General features: G+C 40.6%; 1 protein-coding gene and 1 pseudogene across 2 annotated transcripts in view; both read left to right on the top strand.

Annotated features, from left to right (window-relative positions):
* The window catches only part of LOC127508148 (nuclear factor 7, ovary-like), an 85495-nt gene extending 64516 nt beyond the window's left edge, over positions 1-20979 (top strand). Inside the window, exons 5-7 of one of the 2 annotated variants that reach the window (XM_051885837.1) lie at positions 16917-16939; positions 17021-17139; positions 20169-20979. In XM_051885837.1, the coding sequence (XP_051741797.1) occupies positions 16917-16939; positions 17021-17139; positions 20169-20665 (639 nt within the window). In that variant the 3' untranslated portion in view covers positions 20666-20979. The remainder of the gene's footprint in view (positions 1-16916; positions 16940-17020; positions 17140-20168) is intronic. The other variant, XM_051885838.1, reaches the window with a different exon arrangement.
* Positions 8934-13928, top strand: LOC127508137 (zinc finger protein 665-like; annotated as a pseudogene).
* Positions 20980-22489: the final 1510 nt, after the last annotated feature.

The following is a 22489-nucleotide window of genomic DNA, read 5'->3' as shown; positions in this document are numbered from 1 at the left end:
CGCAGCGGCCACCATTACCCACGCGGTTGAGACGCCACCACCGAGCAATCCGCGCTTGTCACTGCCAGAGAAGTTTGACGACGATCCCTCGAAATGCAAGGGCTTCATGTTACAATGTTCACTGTACATCAATCAACAGCCCGCCTTGTATTCCAGTGAGACCGGTAAGATCGCTTTTGTTTGTTCATTATTTACTGGCAAAGCGCTGGAATGGATTACTGCTGTTTGGCGAGACGATGGTACTGCCTTTCCTTCCTTTGAGTGTTTTATGCAGAGGTTCAAGGAGGTTTTTGATCACCCCAGCGATGGCAAGGGGGCCGGTGATCGATTGATGGAGCTGAAACAGGGACATAAAACTGCCGCCAAATACGCTCTGGCATTTCGCACTCTAGCAGCACAGACGAATTGGGTGAGTGACACACTGAAAACGTGCTTTCGGAGAGGTTTAACGCATGAATTGCAGGCTGAACTCGCATGTCGAGATGAGGGCAGGAGCTTGGATCAGTTTATTGAACTCACCATCCAAATAGATAACCTCATTAGATAACCTCATTCGCAAATCTAACCTCCACGCTCAGTCACTTCCACAGAGCCTGAATGTGCTGAAGCTATACAAATTAATACTTACCATCTATCTGAAGTGGAGAGAAGTCGTAGGCTGGCCAATCGTCTATGTCTGTATTGTGGAAACCCAGGTCATATAAGGAATAATTGCCCAGTCCGGTCCCGTCCTGAAAACCCACGTTCGGTGAGTGATGACAATCCACTTTACCAAGCTGATATGTGTGTTACTGTTCCCATTTCTTTGCAAGTTAACCACCAACAGTTCGCCACTCATGCTTTGCTGGATTCTGGAGCCACGGGGAACTTTATGTCACAAAAATTTGTCCAACAGAACCACATTCCAGTAATTACATGTCCTTCTTCCCTCACAGTGGAAGCGATAGACGGCCGCCTGTTGGGTACTGAAAATGTGAAGGCCATCACGAAACCGCTCACCATGCAGATTGGACTGTTCCACACTGAAATCATACAATTTCACATCTTACCCACAACTACGTCTTCCGTCATCCTGGGGCTTCCTTGGCTACGCACTCACAACCCTCAGATCTGCTGGAGAGAAGGTCAGATAACTCATTGGAATGAACAATGTCAATCTAACTGTATGTCTCATACCTCTCCTCTACCTGTCAGAGTCATCCACACCAAAGCTTCCGAAGTAACCTCTGAAACTTCACCAGCCATCAACATTCCTGACGAGTACCAGGATCTGGCTGTGGCCTTCAGCAAGGTGCGTGCATCACAATTACCTCCTCACCGCTCGTATGACTGTGCAATTGATCTTCTCCCAGGAACCACACCACCCAAGGGTCATATCTTTCTGCTGTCGCAGCCAGAATCTGAGTCTATGAAAAAATACATCGAGGAGGAACTAGCAAAGGGTTTCATCCGGCCATCTACCTCACCTGCTTCAGCGGGCTTCTTCTTCGTGGGTAAGAAGGATGGTGGTTTACGACCCTGCATTGATTATAGAGGTTTGAACGAGATTACAGTCAAGTTTCGGTATCCTCTTCCATTGGTTCCCGCTGCATTGGAACAGCTTTGAACGGCCAAGTGCTTCACCAAGTTGGATCTTCGTAGTGCTTATAATTTGATTTGTATCAGAGAAGGAATGGAATACGAATGGAAGACAGCATTCTCCACAGCCAATGGCCACTATGAATACCTCGTTATGCCCTTCGGCCTGGTCAATAGTCCGTCTGTCTTCCAAGCCTTCATCAACGATGTGTTTCGAGATATGCTCAACAAGTTTGTGATTGTTTATATAGACGATATCCTGATCTACTCGAACTCCATGGAGGAACATGTTCAACAAGTCAGAGAAGTTCTAAAACGTTTGATTCAATTCCAACTTTATGCAAAAGCAGAAAAATGTGAATTTCATCAGACTTCAGTCTCCTTCCTGGGTTACATCATCAGTCCCGACGGGGCAGCCATGGATGAGAAGAAGGTAGTGTAGCAAGTCTAAAGAGTGTTTTATGTTCTGTTCGGATAAATCTAAGTGCATGTGTTCTTTCCTGTGTTATGGTTCAGCTTGTGTGGGGCTTTAAGGGGTGGGAGGTTCTCCTGAAAGAATAGCCTGCGTGGTGTTGTGTGGGCGGGGTTCTGGGGAAAAGGTTCCAGAAGTTTGTTCGCTGTCTGTGTGGCAGGAGCATCGGCCAAACAGGTGCTCATCTTAATAAAAGAAGACTAAGCTGTTAAGTGAGTCTCATCATTTCCTCCATTCGTTACAGTATCGACTATACTGAACTGGCCACAACCCAACACGTTCAAGGAGTTGCAACGTTTCCCCGGATTTTCAAACTTCTACCGCCGGTTTATACAAACTTCAGCACAATCGCCAGCCCGTTCACAAGTATGGTTAAAAAAGGTAATATTCATCTCAAATGGTCTCCTTCTGCTATCCAGGCTTTTCAAGACCTCAAGAAACGCTTCACCACGGCGCCCATTCTACATCATCCTGACCTGTCTAGACCCTTCATTGTGGAGGTTGACGCATCCAGCACTGGTCTTGGTGCGGTTCTCTCTCAAAGACAAGATAATCCTCCTAAACAGTATCCATGTGCTTTCTATTCCAGAAAACTCAATGCTGCAGAAAGAAACTATGACCTCGGAGACAGAGAATTGCTTGCCATGAAAGCCGCATTCGAAGAATGGCGGCATTGGTTGGAGGGAGCGACGCATCCGTTCACAGTACTGACGGACCATAAGAACCTCGAGTACCTCAGAACCGCGAAAAGACTGAATCTCCGACAAGCCCGCTGGTCCCTGTTCTTCTCACGATTTCATTTCACGGTCACGTACAGGCCAGGATCTAAGAATGTCAAGGCCGATGCCCTCTCACAGCAGCCACGCGGTTCCCGCTTCCCCTGCAGTGAACCCGCGCCTCGCTCTGCCAGAAAAGTTTGACGGTAACCCAGCCAAATGTAAGGGCTTCCTTCTTCAATGCTCCCTGTTTGTGAATCAACAGCCCTCACTGTACCCTAACGAATCCAGTCGGATATCGTTCGTATGCTCTTTGCTTACCGGCAAAGCGTTGGACTGGGCCACAGCGGTATGGAGAGAGGATGGCTCCGTTTTCCCCACTTTCGCCGCTTTTCTACAGAGTTTCAAGGAGGTGTTCGAACATCCGGAGGGTGGCAAGAGTGCGGGTGACCAACTTCTCTCACTGAGCCAAGGTAAATCGACAGCAGCCGAATTTGCTTTAAATTTTTGCACTCTGGCCGCCCAAACTAACTGGATGAAAGACACCTTAAAACTACTGTTCCGCAAGGGCTTAACTCTGGAACTTCAAGCTGAACTGGCACGCCATGAGGAAGGAAGATCACTAAACAAATTCATTGAACTCGCCATCCACATTGATAATCTCCTTCGATCTCGGCGTCCCAGCCGCTTATCCACCACATCCAATGCTATCGCTGAACCCATGCAACTCGGATATACTCCACTTCTTCCCGAAGAACGTGAGAGAAGGCACCAGTTACATCTGTGTCTTTACTGTGGCCAGGCCTGCCACATTAAGGTGAACTGCCCCATTCGACCCAGCACTCCCAGTCCCAAAGCGGTGAGTGTTTCCCAACATACAGACTATTCATCCAACTGTCTAAGAATTCCCATTCAAATAACTGTCGATGAACGAATCATATCTGCCCACGCACTCCTGGACTCTGGCGCGGCTGGAAATTTCATGTCTGACACATTCATTCACGACCACAAGATTGCTCTAACCAACTGCCATTCTTCGTTAACAGTGGAGGCGCTAGATGGGAAACCCATTGGAGGAGGAAAATTGGCGCACATCACCACCGAGCTCGCCCTTCAGGTGGGAGCTCTTCATCATGAACAGATTCGCTTTTACGTCATTCACTCACCTAGCAACCCAGTCATCCTTGGTCTGCCCTGGCTCAGAACACACAATCCTCACATCTCCTGGAAGGAGGGTCAGATCACGCAGTGGGACCCAACATGTCACCATCACTGCCTGAGGTCTGTCACTCCCCTATCCACTCAAACCATCCCAGACTGCGAAATCGAACCCGATATAAAGTCAACCATACCAGCTGAGTACCTTGATCTAGCAATTGCTTTCAGCAAGCACAAATCGACGGAGCTCCCTGCTCATCGCCCCAGCGACTGTGCCATAGAACTGCTACCCGGCACTTCACCGCCTAAGGGCAGAATATTCCCTCTATCACAGCCTGAATCCGCAGCCATGAAGTCATACATTGAGGGGGAATTGGCTAAGGGGTTCATTCGGCCTTCTACGTCACCGGCCTCCTCTGGCTTCTCCTTTGTTAAGAAAAAGGACGGCAGTCTACGGCCCTGCATTGACTACCGTGGCCTGAACGACATCACGGTGAAGTTTCAATATCCTTTGCCGCTAGTTCCTGCAGCCCTCGAACAACTACGACAAGCCAAATATTTCACCAAGCTGGACCTCCGCTGTGCTTATAATCTAATTCGCATCAGGGAGGGAGATGAATGGAAGACAGCCTTTTCCACCGCCACTGGTCACTATAAGACTCTCGTCATGCCCTTCGGGCTAGCAAACAGTCCATCAGTCTTTCAATCTTTCATCAATGACGTCTTCCGAGACATGCTCAACCGCTGGGTTATCGTTTACATAGACGACATCCTCATATACTCCAACACCTTCGAGGAACACGTTCAACAGGTACGAGCTGTACTTCAACGCCCGATCCAGCACAAACTATACGCCAAAGCCGAAAAATGCGAGTTTCACCGCACCTCAACTTCATTTCTGGGCTATCTTATCAGTCAGGAGGGAGTGGCTATGGATGATGGCAAGGTAAAGGCAGTATTAGAGTGGCCCCAACCACGCACCTTAAAAGAATTGCAGCAGTTTCTGGGGTTTGCCAACTTCTACAGGCGGTTCATTAGGGGAGCGGCGACCCCACTGAAGTTTCTAACTTCCATGACTAAACGCCAGTCCACACGACTCACCTGGTCTCCCGAAGCAGTAAATGCTTTCCAAGAGCTAAAGGAGAGATTCACTTCAGCGCCCATTCTCCGTCACCCAGATCCTGAGCTCCCTTTCATCGTGGAGGTGGACGCTTCCAGTACAGGCATTGGCGCGATTCTCTCACAATGACAAGGTGACCCTGCTAAGATGTTCCCCTGTGCGTTTTACTCCAGGAAATTGTCTGCGGCAGAGCGCAACTACGATGTGGGCAACCGGGAACTGCTGGCAATGAAGGCGGCGCTGGAGGAGTGGCGTCACTGGTTGGAGGGGGCGAAATATCCATTTGCCATTCTCACCGACCATAAAAATTTGGAGTACCTCCGGTCTGCCAAACGTCTGAATCCTCGACAAGCACGATGGGCAATGTTCTTCACCCGCTTTCAGTTCATGGTTACGTACCGACCGGGGGTCAAAGAATGTCAAGGCAGATGCTCTGTCCCGGCAGGCCGAGGAGGTGGAACGTCCAGAAAATACAGAAAACATAATTCCTGAAACCCTATTACTCGCCCCAGTTCAATGGGATGTCATGACCGAGATCTCGCAGGCTAACGAACAAACAGCGCCTCCACCAGCATGTCCACCCAACCGCACCTATGTTCCCGTCCATCTCCGGGACAAATTGCTACATCACGTCCATGACCTTCACAGTTCCGGCCACCCAGGTATCACCGCCACCCCACACCTGTTACAGAATCAATTCTGGTGGGAAACCATGCCGGCAGACATTACTAACTTCAACACCAACTGCACCGCCTGTCAAACTTCCAAGACCCCACATCAAGCTCCCGCAGGTCTGTTACAACCTCTCCCCATTCCTCAACGACCCTGGTCCCACATTGCCATAGATTTCGTCACCGATCTTCCCGAATGCCAGGGCCACACCACCATATTCACCATCATTGATTGCTTTTCGAAAGCATGCCGGTTGCTACCACTCCCCAAATTACCCACTGCATTTGAAACAGCAGAACTCCTATGCAACCAGGTCTTCCGGCTCTACGGTCTGCCGGAGGACATTGTATCCGACAGGGGCCCGCAGTTCACTTCACGGGTCTGGGCAGCGTTCTTCAAACAGCTGAACGTCAACATCAGCCTCTCTTCTGGGTACCACCCTGAATCCAACGGGCAGACTGAGCGCATGAATCAGGAGCTCACAAGATTTCTACACACGTATTGTCAGCATAATCAATCCGACTGGAGCCACTACCTAATGTGGGCCGAATATGCTCAAAACTCCCTGCAGAAACCTGCCACCGGCATCACTCCGTTCCAATGCGTCCTGGGGTTCCAACCACCTCTCTTCCCATGGTCTGGGGAACCATCCAACTTACCCTCTGTAACTGAGTGGATGCGCCGAAGCGAGGCGACCTGGGACATGGCACATCATCACCTGCAAAGAGCTGTAAGACGACAGGAGGTTCAAGCCAACCGACATCGACGCCCCAATCCTTCATATGCTGTGGGACAGTGGGTTTGGCTGTCCACCAGGGATCTACGACTCAGACTTCCATGCAGAAAACTCAGTCCCAGGTTTGTAGGGCCTTTTCAAATCACAAAACAAATCACACCTGTATCTTTTCGTCTCAATTTACCTGCTAATTACCGTATTTCTCCCACTTTTCATGTATCGTTGCTGAAACCCTCCGGGGGCCAGAGGGAGGAGCCGGAGGGAGCCGAGGCCCGCAACCCCCCACCCCTGATCATTGAGGGCGTGGAAGCCTACCAGGTTCGAGGGCTACTCGATTCCAGGCGCCGGGGTAGAGGACTGCAATATCTGGTGGACTGGGAGGGGTACGGCCCGGAGAAGCGATCCTGGGTCAACGCGGATGATATCCTGGACCCATCTCTAATTGAGGAGTTTCATCGGACGCATCCGGAGAGACCGGCCCCTCGACCACGTGGCAGACCCCGGCGCCCGCTTCCTCGCGTCTGGAGCCGCTCGCGGGGGGGGGGGGGGGCTCTGTCACGAATATGGTTCCCGCGGCTCTTCCTCCCGGCCGCCGGAGGGAGCCGTCACCGGAGTTCTGATCATTTCCCATTCGGACTACATTACCCATGGGCCCTCATTCCTGAGACTGATTGCTCACGCACCTGCGCCGCATTACACTCACACTATTTAAGTAACACACACACACACTCTCACACTGCGAAGTCTTGATTTGCCTAGATGCTTCAGTTCCCATATAGGAACCTAAAACTTGAGCTTGGACTGCACATGTGCATTGGCTGGTCTAGCCTAAAAAATAAGCCTTTTTAACTCTACTTAAGTATAAGAAACAAAATTTAAGGGACAGTTAATGTCAACATTAGTTGCTGATTTGGAATATAATATTAATCATGTAATAGTGTAATTAAGAGTTCTGTGAGCAGTTTTTGAGATTTCAGATTCCCCCATTCAAATCGACAGGACTTAAATGTTTGAAATAGATACACAGAAGCATTACAAATATGGCCGCCAAGCAAACAGATGTATCTTGAAAGGGATCTTGATTTAACAATGGAAGATGCAATTAGAATGAGAATGAAAGAATTAATAATAATGAAAGTCCTAGGAAAATATTAGGCAATACAAGTATTTAGATTAGAATATAAAAAACAACATAGAACAAATTGTTAGGATGAAGTTCTTGAATACTGCAATAAAGATAAAGTGTACAAAAACCAGATTGTTCTTTAAAGGCTTCTGAGTTTTTCTGGAATCTGCAGATTAGCGAGAGAAACATAAAGGGAGTAAAGCAGTCTTCTGACCAGGATTTATAGGTTAGTCCTTCACCCCGGAGAGTAGGTGCTCTGAAAGCTCATAAAACAACATGCTTTTAATAATATGGACACAGAACAAGAGAAACTTGGCAAAACAACCTGGAATATGGGGAGAGATTTAGGAGATAAGGAGACATTATTTAACCTCAAAAGAGTTTGGACGACAAAACTATTAAAGGAAGATACAAATGCAGAATGATAATATTTAAATAAATCGATTGACAACATTTTTTTTTAGAAAAAGTGACAAGTCAGATGAGTTTATACAATGTGTTATATAAAGCTGTTATATTGTATATGCCTAGAAATATGGATGTATAAATGAATTGTAAAGTACAATGTGAAGGAATATATATGTTTACATTTCCATTTTGTTTTATTAAAACTGCAGAGTAAAACCGCATGCATGTAATACAGATACATGTTGTCTGGTGGGGAAAAAAAGGAAAAAGATTGAGAAAACTAGTCTTTATTTAAAACAAAATTTTGTTAAACCTACAGCAAAAGGTTATTTGCACAGAGAGAAGCTAATAAGTGTCTGACAACAGAAATAAGACAGCACAAGCTTTATGTGAGAATGCATATAAGTAATGATATGGACAGGAAGAGAATACTGTTAGGCAGTGTGGAATATAATAACTACAAAATGAGAGAACAGGTAGTGGAAACCTGGATGAAACTGATGTTAGTAAATATTGTTATTAAATAATATTTACTGCGAATAAAAAATGCTTTAAGGGCAAAAGAGCTAATAATAATCAATGGAAAGATATATGTGACCAATGTATGTTTGAGAGACCTGTGTAATGATTGGCAAATACAAAATTAGGAAATTAAATGTGCTTTGCTTGCCAAACACACTATGGAACTTTTAAATGTAATGGTGTTTTAAAACTAAAATTAATTATTCCAGAAAAGGCAATTGATTTAATCACAATACACTATTTTGATGCAAGGTTTTTTGATAAACCCATAGTTCTCACTCCAGGCAAAACTCTAAAGTTGGCAGCCCTCTCTCAGGGTTCACTATTTTCCCCATCCACTCAAGCTCCTCTCTTTTTCTTTCTTTTTTTTTTTTTTTTTTTAACTCAAGCTCCACTCTGCCTTCTGCGGCGCTTGATGGCGTAGCAGTCGAGATATGCACCCTTACTAGGACACAGCTGAGAAATTAAGAAAAAATAGGACGCAGCCTTCAGATTGAGAAGCGATTTGACCGATTTGATCCTCTATCTTTGGCGGCTGATGACGTCCCAGCTCGCGCGTTTCATTCCCCCATTCAGTTTCAGCGTCGAGTTTTCTGAAGTGAATCTAGCAGTTTAAGGTATTTCTCATATTTACACGACCATCAAACACACTTTATATAGTTTGTTCAAGCGACAGACTCATTTCTGTGTTGTTGTCATCGAGCACAGCGATACTTGTGCGTCTTTTCTTGTCGTCTTCCTGCTGAAATAAACATTTAGTGCAGCAGCAGCAGCATGTGAGGAAAATATGTTGAATTCATTCAGACCTGAGCGATTTTGTGTTCGTTTGTGTGATTGTTTCGATGTTTTATAGTGAGAACTGTAACTGAATGTCAAGTCAAAAGTCAAAGTTTGAGATCTGTGAGGAGAATTGATGTGAATCGATCTCAAGTGTTGCTTCCGCCATTTTATTTCTACTCTTTTAACATCTTTGGCAGATCAAATGTGTTAGTTACTTTACTTTAAAATATACTGGAACAGATGCTGTTAAATACTTTACAATGAGCCTGTAATAAACCACGTAAGACATTTTAAATCAGTACATAAATGTTTTTCGAATACGGGTTTACAGTGTAAACATTAGCTTAAACTATTGCTTGATGGTTGAAGTTTTTATGATCATTATCAGTTTCAGTACAAAACTAACATGTTAATGATCTTATTACATTGCAGTGAGTTATTAGAAAATGTTAAGATGGACATATTATGTTGTAATATTAAGCTGAATGTTATTAGTGTTTGTTCTAAGACCGTTCTTAGATGTGTAATTTAGTATAAAAACATTTGCATCCTTTTGTTTTGTGCAAATGTAAGTTGTAATATTGTTTATTTTGTGTAGGCCTAGCCATCTGATTTATCTCATATAGGATGCATTTGGTTAAGAATAAACACATAACGGTGTTGGTGACGTGTTGAATTGGTCGTTATATTTGATTTATTAAATGAGTAATTTAATTAATGGGTTAGTTTCTGTCTTTAATTACTCACCCTCATGTCGTTGTACACCCGTAAGACCTTCGTTCATCTTCAGAACATAAATTAAGATATTTTTGATAAAATCCTGTGGCTCAGTGAGGCCTGCATTGAGAGCAATAACACTCCCTTTTTCAATGACCAGAAAGCTACAAAAGATATGTTTAAAACAGGTCATGTGACTACAGTGGTTCAAACTTAGCATTATAAAGCGATGAGAATACTTTTTGTGCGCCAAAATAACGACTTTATTCAACAATATCTAGTGATTTCGAAACACTGCTTCATGAAGCTTCGAAGCTTTACGAATCTTTCGTTTCAAATCAGTGGTTCGGAGCGTGTATCAAACTGCCAAAGTCACGTGAACTATTGAAGTTTCAAAATATGATGTAACGAAGCCTCATTTACTGAAATAACGGGATTTTGGCGCTCTGAACCACTTATTTCAAACAAAAGATTCTTAAAGCTTTGAAGCTTCATGAAGCAGTGTTTTAAAATCGACCACCACTAGATTTTGTTGAAAAATGTGCCAAAAATTACAAAATAACGACAAAGTAGTTGTCTGTAGTCACATGAACTGTTTTAAATATGTTTTTAGTAGCTTTCTGGGCATTGAAAAAGGGAGTGTTGCTGGCGATGCAGGCCTCACTGAGCCAATCGGATTTCATCAAAAATATCTTAATTTGTATTCTGAAGATGAATGAAGGTTTTACGGGTGTGGAATGACATGAGGGTGAGTAATTAAAGACAGAAACTTAATTTTTGGGTGAACTAACCCTTTAAATGATTAAATCACGTAAATCACGACTCAATTTAATATCCTTCTAGCCATTGATTTAGACTTTCTCGTTTTGAGCAACATTTGCACACCCTGTCATGCTGTTGACTATATGCCACTGCAGTAGACGCATATTGCAGTATTAAGGCTAACGATTAATTGATTAATTTAAACAAGGATCGATCATAGGAATTGGTTTAAATTTATATCCCCGAATGAAATCGTAGATCGCGTTGACACTAGCCTGAATTGATGCGGGTGACATTGTCCTTACACTTCTATGTCCTTTCACTTCATATTCCTCTCTTTGAATTAGTTTGATGTACTGAAAATGAAATTGACATTTTTTTTCTTTCTTTTCAGTCCTGATGGATGTGAAGGAGGAGAGTGAAGAACTGAGTGAAGTGGAGGAGAAACATTATGTCAAACCTGGAGAAAGAAGAGCCAAGAAATCTATAACCTGCACTCAGTGTGGAGTTTCTCATACAAATGTCATCTTGAGATTCACATGAGAGTTCATACTGGAGAGAAGCCGTTCACGTGCGATCAATGCGGGAAGAGCTTCATACAAAAAACATCTCTTAATCAACACATGGGAATTCACACCGGAGAAAAGCCATACAAGTGTGTTCAATGTGGAAAAAGTTTCACATACAAAAGTCAACTTGAGATTCACATGAGAGTTCACACTGGAGAGAAGCCTTATGTATGCCATCAATGTGGGAAGAGTTTCAGTCAGTCAGTCAACACAACTAACGACACACGTGAGAATCCACACCGGAGAAAAGCTATTCGTATGTCATCAGTGTGGGAAGAAATTCATAGACAAAGAATATCTTAAGCTTCACATGCAGATCCACACTGGAGAGAAGACTTACACAAATAATGACTGCGGAAGTAAATTTCTTAGAGCATCAAACCTGAAGAAACACCTGAGAGTTCATATGAAGGAGAAGCCACATTCATGTTTTGTATGTGGAAAGAGATTTTCGCAGCTGTGTAGTTTACAAGAGCATGAGAAACTTCAGAGAGAGTACATGTGCTTTGAGTGTGAGAAGACTTTTACTTCAGGAAGCCATTTAAAACTGCACCAGAGAATTCACACTGGAGAGAAACCTTACAAGTGTTCACACTGTGACAACAGATTCAGTTTTTCAGCACATCTGAAAACGCATGAGATGATCCACACTGGAGAGAAACCTTACAAGTGTTCACACTGTGACAACAGATTCAGTCTGTCAGCACATCTGAAAACACATGAGATGATCCACACCGGAGAGAAACCTTACAAGTGTTCACACTGTGACAACAGATTCAGTCTGTCAGCACATCTGAAAACACATGAGAGGATCCACACTGGAGAGAAACCTTACAAGTGTTCACACTGTGACAACAGATTCAGTCTGTCAGCACATCTGAAAACACATGAGAGGATCCACACTGGAGAGAAACCTTACAAGTGTTCACACTGTGACAACAGATTCAGTCTGTCAGCACATCTGAAAACACATGAGAGGATCCACACTGGAGAGAAACCTTACAAGTGCTCACACTGTGAAAAGAGATTCAATCAGTCATCATCTCTGAAAACACATGAGAGGATCCACACTGGAGAGAAACCTTACAAGTGTTCACACTGTGACAACAGATTCAGTTTTTCAGCACATCTGAAAACGCATGAGATGATCCACACTGGAGAGAAACCTTACAAGTGCTCACACTGTGACAAAAGATTCAATCAGTTATCAAATCTGAAAACACATGAAAGGATTCACAGCAGAGAGACGTGTGATCAGTGTGAAAAGAGTTTCTCTATTAAAAGTCACCTGAAGCTACACATGAAGACCCATGCAGTGGAGAAACCACATCACCACAGACTGAGATCACAGTAAGTAGTTCATCTTTATGTGCTGAGAAACAAAACCCACTTTTACATCGTCAGGCTGAAGAGTTCATAGATTGGTAAGGCACGGTTCCAGTTCTGTTTCCACTTGAGTCTGGTACAGTACGGCATGATTAAAAACGGTCTCGGTCTGGAGTTCTCGGCACACTACCATTTTCTCTGTAGCTGACTAAGAAAAGCGTTTTGAGTGGCATAAACACAAAGTAATAATGAAATTAAAAGAAATGTGATCATTTTCCATAACACGATCACTATTTACATATCATCAGTAAAGTTTGTGTTACCAAGCCAACGACTGATGTATTTGTATTATTTATGTGATATAATTAAATCTAGTGTATGATTAAAATGAGTTGGTCTAGTGAAATTTTGCTTGACCCCATAGGAGTTTAGTTGTGAGCAATCTAATGTTTAAGAGCCCTAACTTTAGAAACTGTTTTTGTTCACTAATTTTGTGATTTTTCTGGTTTAATCACAATCAGATGTTTTTTCTATTGTAGAATTATTGTTTGTCCTCACTATTCGGGAAACAGACACAGTCTCTATAGAATGGACTACACACACTTCTATCAATTAAGTGGATAGAACAAAGACTGTGATTTGAGGTTTGACTTGGAGATGTTGTCTGACAGAAGATTCGCTCTGATTCTGCTGGGGTGCAGGCCATCAGCATGGAAGAGCCTAGGTTGCTCCCAGAAAAGATTCCAGTTATTTACAAAGAGCTAACCCTAACCCTAACCCTTACAAAGAGCTGAGCAGCGCCCCCTGCTGGCCTCACTGAGTGAATAGATCCTGAAAGATAAAGTAGATCAAAACTTTATTTGCACACAAATGTGTTTTAAAATCTTGCGAAAAAACTAATGTAAATAAAGTCAAACTGCCCAACCAAAGCAAACACTGATCACAATAATGGTGACTTCAAAGTAAACTATTAACTATTGATTAAACTATTGATGTTTATTTTATGTTTTATGAGATATTTCATGCCTTTTTGATGTTTTATGAGAGATTTCATGCCTTAAAAGTTTATTTAATTTAAGGCTGTGGCTAGAAGTCAGTTGCAGTTCTTGTGTTTCTGCTCGTCTCTTCTTTTTTTTTTTTTTTTCCTTCAGTGATTCTGCTTGTTAAGAGCAGGTGTTCGTCACTAATGCTCAGTCATCGCTTGATTAATCACTTAATTATCTCATTAACTTCAACACTGCTTCAGGGGCCGTTTACACGACAGCATTTTCCATTAAAAAGTGTTAATTTAACACTGGGGATTTTGCTATGAAGTGCAATAAATAATGTGCCTTGAGTGTTTCTATGATCAATATTTGTGTTCTCGTGTTCTTTTTGATCAAATGTTTTCTAGCATTATACTTGAGAGATTCCATGCTATTTAATTTTGAATGCATTTTGTTAATATATAACCTGAAGAAATCCTGATGGAGTCATCTGATCTGTTTGAACACACCCATGTGATCATAAACTCCACCCTCTTACAACACTTAGTGGGAAGAGACTGACTCATTATCGAGCTAAAGTTGGTTTTTGATTGAATCACTTCCATTGTAAAAATTGTTATTACTTTAGGGGCCACTTAAATGACACCTTTCCTACTGAAAACCGAGTACCTTTAATGCATTCTTGCCGTTCATTTACATGTTTAGTCTATAGGTTTGCGTGTTTGAGTGTGTGTGCACAGAAGCTTGGTCTTTTTAAAAAAAGTTATATTTGCCAAATTACTTTACTGGTCCGCATAATACATAAAAATTAGTTGTGTCCGCGGATCTATGCGAACTGGAATAATTTTAAAAACATTTCATCTGTACATAGATGCAGGGGAGAGATTAGGTGAAACGTTAGGGCTGTGTTATCATCATGTCTAGATGCAGGTCCTTCATCTCATCTGGATACGGCCTGGATCTGGCAGGCATCAGGTGTTTTGGGAAGTGTTCCCGGTTCCGGCTGACCTAATCTATGCAGCCTAACAATTTACATGATTTGAATTATAGAAGTAGATAATGTGTAATGTGTATGCAAGTTTAAACAGTGTGTCTGACAGAGTGTGTCTGCTTCCTGAACAGTGATAGGAAGATTGTTCCAAAGTTTAGGTGCTAAATAGGAAAAGGATCTGCCGCCTGCAGTTGATTTTGATATTCTAGGTATTATCAACTGGCCTGAATTCTGAGATCACAATAGACGTGAAGGACTATAATGCATTAAGAGCTCGCTCAGGTACTGGGGAGCTAAACCATTAAGTGGTTTGTAAGTAATTGGCAAGATTATAAAATCTATACGATGTTTAATAGGAAGCCAATGCAGTGTTGACAGAACTGGGCTAATATGGTCATACTTCCTGGTTCTAGTAAGAACTCTAGCTGCTGCATTTTGTACGAGCTGTAGTTTATTTATCAGGCGAGCAGAACAACCACCCAGTAGAGCGTTACAGTAATCTAGCCTTGAGGTCATGAACGCATGAACTAACTGTTCTGAATTTGTCATTGAGAGCAAATGTCGTAGTTGGAAGATGGAAGAATGTGGTTTTACAGATGCTAGAAACATGGCCTTCAAATGAAAGATTGGTATCAAAGAGCACACCCGAACCTGGGTGTGCTCTTTGATACCAATCTTTCATTTGAAGGCTGATCTAACTGATGACGAACTGATGACGAAGACTTAACCGAGCAGCCATCAAGTGTTAGACAGTATTCTAGGTTATTACGTGAAGAAGTTTTTGGTCCAAAAATTAGAATCTCTGTTTTTTCTGAATTTAGTAGTAGGAAATTACTGTTCATCCAATTTTTTTGTGTCTGGCACGAAGAAATATAGAGCTGAGTATCATCAGCATAACAGTGAAAACTAACGCCATGCTTCCTAATGATATCTCCCAAGGGTAGCATGTACAGAGTGAACAGCAACGGTCCTAGTACTGAGCCTTGCGGTACTCCATATTGAACTTGTATTCGATATGACATCTCTTCGTTTACCACTACAAACTGATAATGGTCAGATAAGTAAGATTTGAACCATGCCAATGCAATTCCACTAATGCCAAATTTTTCAAACAGTAAAAATGGCTTCAGCAGCTGAAGATGATTATATTTGTCCTGTTTGCTGTGAAATCTTCAAGGCTCCTGTTCTTTTATCATATAGTCAGTTTCTGTAAAGAGTGTTTTCAACAGTTCTGGAGAACCAAGAAAACTCAGGAATGTCCTCTCTGCAGGAGAAGATCCTCAAAAGATAAACCTCCATTTAATCCGGCGTCACAAAACTTGTGTGAGTCGTTCCTGAAGGAGAGAAATGAGAGGCGTTCATCAGGATCTGAGGAGATCTGCAGTTTACACAGTGATAAACTCTGTGTGTGTAGTGTGCAGAGATTCAAAACAAAACGACAATCATAAATTCGGACCCATCGGTGAAGTGGTTTCATCACATAAGGTAAGACAAATGACTCTTGTTTCACATGTTAAATAAAAATTATTCATAAAGGGGGGCTTTCGCATAAAAAGAACATTTTCATAGTTCACTGTATTGTCATCTCTTCTTCTCTTAACTGTTATCTGGTGTTTTATGTATTTTTGTTCAATTCTAGGAAGAGCTCAATACAGCACTGGAGTCCTTACAGGAGAAACTTCAACACAATGAAGAAATGAAAGGAGAGTTTGAGAAAACAGTTCAACACATCAAGGTGAGGAAACAGAATCAGAGTCATTTTCATCACAGCTGTAGGATCACTATATACACTTATGATCTGATATATTTAATATAATGGATTCCAGTTTATTATTTCTGTAAATGATGAGCATCAATCTGCTTCTGGATCTGTTATATGTCAGTATCTGAGTTTATCTCTGATGTTAATGATGTGAAGTGTTGATGTGTGTTGATTGAGATGATTGAAGTGAATGTGATTTGATTTCAGTCTCAAGCTGAGCACACAGAGCGTCAGATTAAACAGCAGTTTGAGAAGCTTCATCAGTTTCTCAGAGATGAAGAAGAAGCTACAATCACTGCACTGAGGGAGGAAGAGGAGCAGAAGAAGCAGATGATGAAGGAGAAGCTGGAGGAGATGGACAGACACATCTCAGCTCTTTCACACACAATTAAAGACACGGAGGAGATGATGAAAGCCAATGACGTCTGCTTTCTGAAGGTCTGATTTCAGATCATTGGTTGATCATTGGTTCATTGATTGAGTTCTTGATGATAAATGGTGTGTTTGTTCTGCAGGAGTTTCCAGTCTCAATGGAAAGGTGAGTGATCTGCTCCTGTCTCTGGTCTCTCTGGTTCTGATCCAAAGCCACTGCAGTTCTGACTCCTGAATGTTCTTCCAGAGTCCAGAGCTCACAGCCGGATCCACAGATGGCTTCTGGAGCTTTGATTCATGTGCCACGTTACTTGGGCAACCTGCCGTTCAGAGTCTGGAAGAAGATGCAGGACATCATCCAAAACAGTGAGTCAGCAGATCTGAGCTGGAAATGATGGATGGGTGGAGAGTTAAAGGTGCTTCATGACACAAACTGATAGATGTGATAAAAGGTATCTTTTCCATGTTAATATGAGTTTCTATCCTAACCAGCCACAACGGCGACGATTCTAGTTTAGAAATCGTTTCTATTTCTCTGCGACGTTGTGGCTGGAACAGCAACACAAAGTATGCTGGGATAAGGCAATTATAATATAAGGTACTGTTTATGTGCTTTATTCAATGTTAAAAGCGTCTAATGTGAGTTTAAATATCATTCGGTAACACTTTAGTATAGGGAACATGTATTCACTATTAATTATGACTTTTCCCTCAATAAACGCCTAATTTACTGCTTACTAATAGTAAGTTGTTAAGTTTAGGTATTGGGTAGGATTAGGAATGTAGAATAAGGTCGTGTAGAATAAGGCATTAATATGTGCTTAATAATTACTAATAAACAGCCAATATTCTAGTAATATGTATGCTAATAAGCAACTAGTTAAAAGACCCTAAAATAAAGTGTTACCTATCATTCTGTGTTCCCAGCTTCTCTGTAATGAAAACAACACTGGCTAATTCATCTCAGATCTTGAAAATAAATAAATAGGCACAAGAATGTTCAAACTGTCAATGCAATGCTAACAAACAAGTGTATTCTATGACAAAGATTGGTTCAGTCATTCTGTATGTACTTTAAATAATGTTTAAATGGTTTAATATTTTTGGATTTTACCATGTACTTTTACCATGTCTGCTGTGCTCTTGCCGAGGGAGCCTGCCCATACTTGCTTCTGATTGGCTGTGGTTTTTGATTGATTTTATCACTTCTCATTGTCACGTCTAGTGTGGACAGTCAAATTTTTTGAAAGTCATTTTTAGGAAAACCATGAGTCTAAACGGTTATAAAAGATAAAGCAGCCTGAGTCAGAACAGCCTGAAGGTCTGAACTGCTGGTTGTTAGGAGTTATGATTAGAAAATTTAGTCTCAAAATAATAATTTCTTAATTATTAATTTACATCAGAAATTACATTAGAAATTACGTTAAACACAACAGACAGTAAGAATAAACTGATTTAAAAAAGGGGCCAGGCTGTTCGATATATCGCCCTGTCTTCCTGTTTCAGTTGAAATTACGTCAACACATTGAATAATGCTGAGCGTTCCAGTACACTTCAGCTGACCTTTAAAAGTTAAAGTGGTGTTTATTATTAGTCTCTGAGGCAACAGCATCTGCTGTCCTTTTCTCTGTGTGAGTGTGTACACTTTTATAGCATTAAAATGTTTATTTATTTAATGTTTCATTTAGTTAACTAATTGTGTATTACCAGTGTTTGCTTAACCTGTTAATCCACGGGAGGACTCTGTTTACATTATTTCAAAGTTACTGCTAGTTTTCGCCCTCATATTCTCCTTGTTTCCAGCTTACACTTATTGTTACAATTTTTTTACAGAGCTATTCTATAAAATATACATTTTTAATAACCATTACCTTGCATATAAAATATTACATTTTTATGGAAAAAAAAACAGAAAACAAAAAACCTTAATGATGATCTAAACTAAATATAAGTTGTTTCTGGATACTATTTAAGTTTTAGAGGCATCTGCTGGTTAGAGAGAAAAAGTGTAGGAATTGCAGCTATAGAAGAAAAATGTTATGACCATATATGACCAGCAGAGGCCTGTGGACATTCATTCATTTTTCTGGAAGTGGCCAAATGCTCTGTGCCTTAAAAATGAGTGTTTTGACAAAGTTTGTGTTTTATTTAAAGTCTTTTTTTTTTTTTTTGCAATAATGTTGCATACATTTGCAAAAATGCCACAAGTTGCTATGACAGTTGACCATTAAATGCTGACTGTGTGTGTGTGTGTGTGTGTGTGTGTGTGTGTTAGATCTCACCCCTTCATATGAGTATTCTCAATTTGAACCGTTTCATTTGCAAACATTTTTTCATTTTCCCCTTCATTTTTAATGTGGGGTCTGTTTGGACCCTGAAGACCATGAGTGTGACTTTTTTTTTTTTTTTAACATACCTTTAGAAAAACCAAATCCAACCCAGTGTTTTGTGTGATTACTTTAAAATGAAATATGATAATCTGCATCCATTTAGAAAAACTCTTGCATGGTTGTTTTGAAAGCGCATGACTGAACAACGTCAGGGTTTTTACTTCAAAAGTTTGAATATTTGGAGAAATGGTGATGAATTCTCACATGTTTACTTTAATTGCCTATAAAGAGGAGTAATATTTCTTACATTTTAACCCAAAATGATGCGATGCGAGAATTACAGAGCTCGAAACACTGGCATGTGATGTCTGTCTCATTTAAACTGTTATTCAAGCCATCTTCTTGGGTATTTACATAAGAATAATGTGTATTTATAATGCAATGCTAATTGACATAGCCTTTATCACAATATACTATAAAAGTAAATCATTTCTTCCTCATTCTGTTATATCAAGCTACATCGGATCACAGACAGTTATTTCCAAAACTCGACGGAGGAAAAATGTGGTTTTAATCATAAACTATTGTGTTTTGATGTGCTATGTTAATATGCTAACTAACCCTTATGCACCCGTTACCAGGAGCTATTATGTTTTGTCTTATTTTGAAAAGTTAAAGAACATTTTCAGTCTTTCTTTTTAAAAAATATTTGAGCCATATCCCGGCCAGAGAGACTGAAACTAAATGGTGCTGTGGGGACAATAATACATATATATTTTTTTTACAAATTACAAATAAAATAAAATAAAACAATAATAAAAATTAACGGTATAAAACTGCACAATGAGATAAATAAATAGCAGATGCTGGCTATTAATTTTTGCAGTTAATTATATCTTTATTTTTGCACTACCTATTTTTTTTTCACAATTCTTTATTTTTATTTGCGAAACAACTTTTTTTTTTTGCTCAATACCTTTTTCCTTTGCAATACTTTGTTGCAAAGATATGTGGCATTATATTGATTCCATATAATAAAATCATCTGTTGACTGTGTCTCATCAGCTCCTGTGATTCTTGATCCAAATACTGCGAATCTACGTCTCGTCCTGTCTGATGATCTGACCAGTGTGAGATACAGCAGGAACAAACGACCTCTTCCTGATAATCCAGAGAGATTTGACCGTTATCCCTGTGTTCTGGGTTCAGAGGGGTTTAACTCAGGAACACACTGCTGGGATGTGGAGGTTAAAGAGAGTTCAGAGTGGATTCTTGGAGTAACTACAGCATCAAACCAGAGGAAGGGGTGGGATTTCTTCAACACTGATGTTTGGAGTGTGGATTATGATGTGGAAGGACTGGATGAACCATGTGGTTTTCGTGTTGAACAGAATCTTGATCATGTGAGAGTGAATCTGGACTATGACGGAGGAACGGTGTCATTCTCTGATCCTGTAACTAACACACATCTACACACATTCACAACCACCTTCACTCACACACTCTTTCCATTCTTCAGTTGCTCTCACTCTCTGAGGATCTTAGCGGTTAATTGTCAGTAAACGTTACTCCTGTAAGTCTGGATCTTCCTGCTTTCATCATGTTTCTGATATTGCTGTCAATCTGAATGTCAGTACGGTGGCCGTGATGATCACATGACTGATATCCAGCACTACAGCAACACTGTAGTAGCGCTCCCTACCCTGACAATAGCAAGGAAAGAGTTAAGTAGATTTGATGCAAATTCATATGCGCACTACCAGTAAACTACACAAAAATTCACAATCTCAAGCGGTTGAGGAGAAGATCATTTTTGAACAGCTGACATTCTGTATTTACCGCTTCAAATGTTCTTTAGGGTCTTTTTGACCCCAAATTATGTTTGCTAAAATAATAATAATAAAAAAATGTTCTCTTTGTCCAAATGGCATGATACTTTGTATGGTGGATAACACTTTCTAAATCTACAAATAAAAAAAAATAAATAAAAAAAATGGAATATCTTGTTTTTATTTCAGTGTGGGAAAAAAAAGGTTACACTCAGGGTCCTTGGGGTCTCCAGAGGCAACAAAATGTCATTTTGTAACAAAATAACTTTTTTTTTTTTTTTTTTTTTTAATCTGTTTATTAATGTTTTTTACTCAACATTTATGCAGTTTTTGGAGGATTTATAATATCTTTTAAATTTATATAAATAAATTTACATTATATATATATATATATATATATATATATATATATATATATATATAAATTAAATAGGTTTTTATACAAAAACAGCTTTTTATGTAAAATTCACTTTTTTTATAAAAGACCCATATTTCTAACTTTCATTCATGGGGATAACAAGGATAATTTGACAGTTTAGTGTAAGATTTGTGCCCATCTTTTGGAAAATGCAGTTTTAAAGGTGCCCTTGAATGTCCATTTCACAAGATGTAATATAAGTCTAAGGTGTCCCCAGAATGTGTCCGTGAAGTTTCAGCTCAAAATACCCCACAGATTTTTTATTATACCATGTTTTAACTGCCTATTTTGGGGTGGGAGGGAAAATGCTCTGATTTGGTGTGTGTACCCCTTTAAATGCTCATGCTCCCTGCCCCCAAGCTCGCGACTCCATTAAACATTGCATAAATACTACAGAAGTTCAATGTAACTCTCAACGTACATGATATTAATGATCCCGACTGTAGATTCGCCTGTTTTTCAGTGGTCTTTTGCACGAACAAGATTTACATAAGAAGGAGGAAGCCATGGTGTTTGAGACTCACGTTATGTGATTACCATGTACAGAACTCTAATTATTCAATTATGCCAAGGTAAATACAGTTTTTCATTCTAGGGCACCTTTAAAAGTAAAAAATGATCACTTTTATACCAGTAGATGGCTGCTGAGCTCCACTATTTGGTATTTGACTAACTGATATATATATATATATATATATATATATATATATATGTATATATATGTGTATATGTATATATATGTGTGTATGATTCATCACTCCAGAGAACATGTCTCCACTGCTCTAGTCCAGTGGCGGCAGGCTTTCACCACTGCATCCAACACATTGCACTTGGTGATTGTGGGATTAAAATTTAAGAATCTGTTTAAAATCTGATGATCCTACGTCCTGACAACATCACATGAAATACTAAGGTGAAGTACATTGTGTTTAGCATTTTAAGGTAAAGATGATGACATCAGATGAATGATTCTGTTAAGCAAAGTTTCCAGCAAGAGTTTTCTGTCAGTTCCTGTTCTCTTTAATGTATGTCTAATGAGTCTGATTACTGAGATTCTCACCTTTTGTCTTTAATGGCTCTTGGAGCCCCTGTCCCATTTATTGAATAGTTACACTGATTGGATTAGCACCTATGCATTT

Source organism: Ctenopharyngodon idella, chromosome 3, assembly GCF_019924925.1.
Source record: "Ctenopharyngodon idella isolate HZGC_01 chromosome 3, HZGC01, whole genome shotgun sequence".
Classification (NCBI taxonomy): Eukaryota; Metazoa; Chordata; class Actinopteri; order Cypriniformes; family Xenocyprididae; genus Ctenopharyngodon; species Ctenopharyngodon idella.
This window is presented reverse-complemented; position numbering and strand designations above follow the sequence as displayed.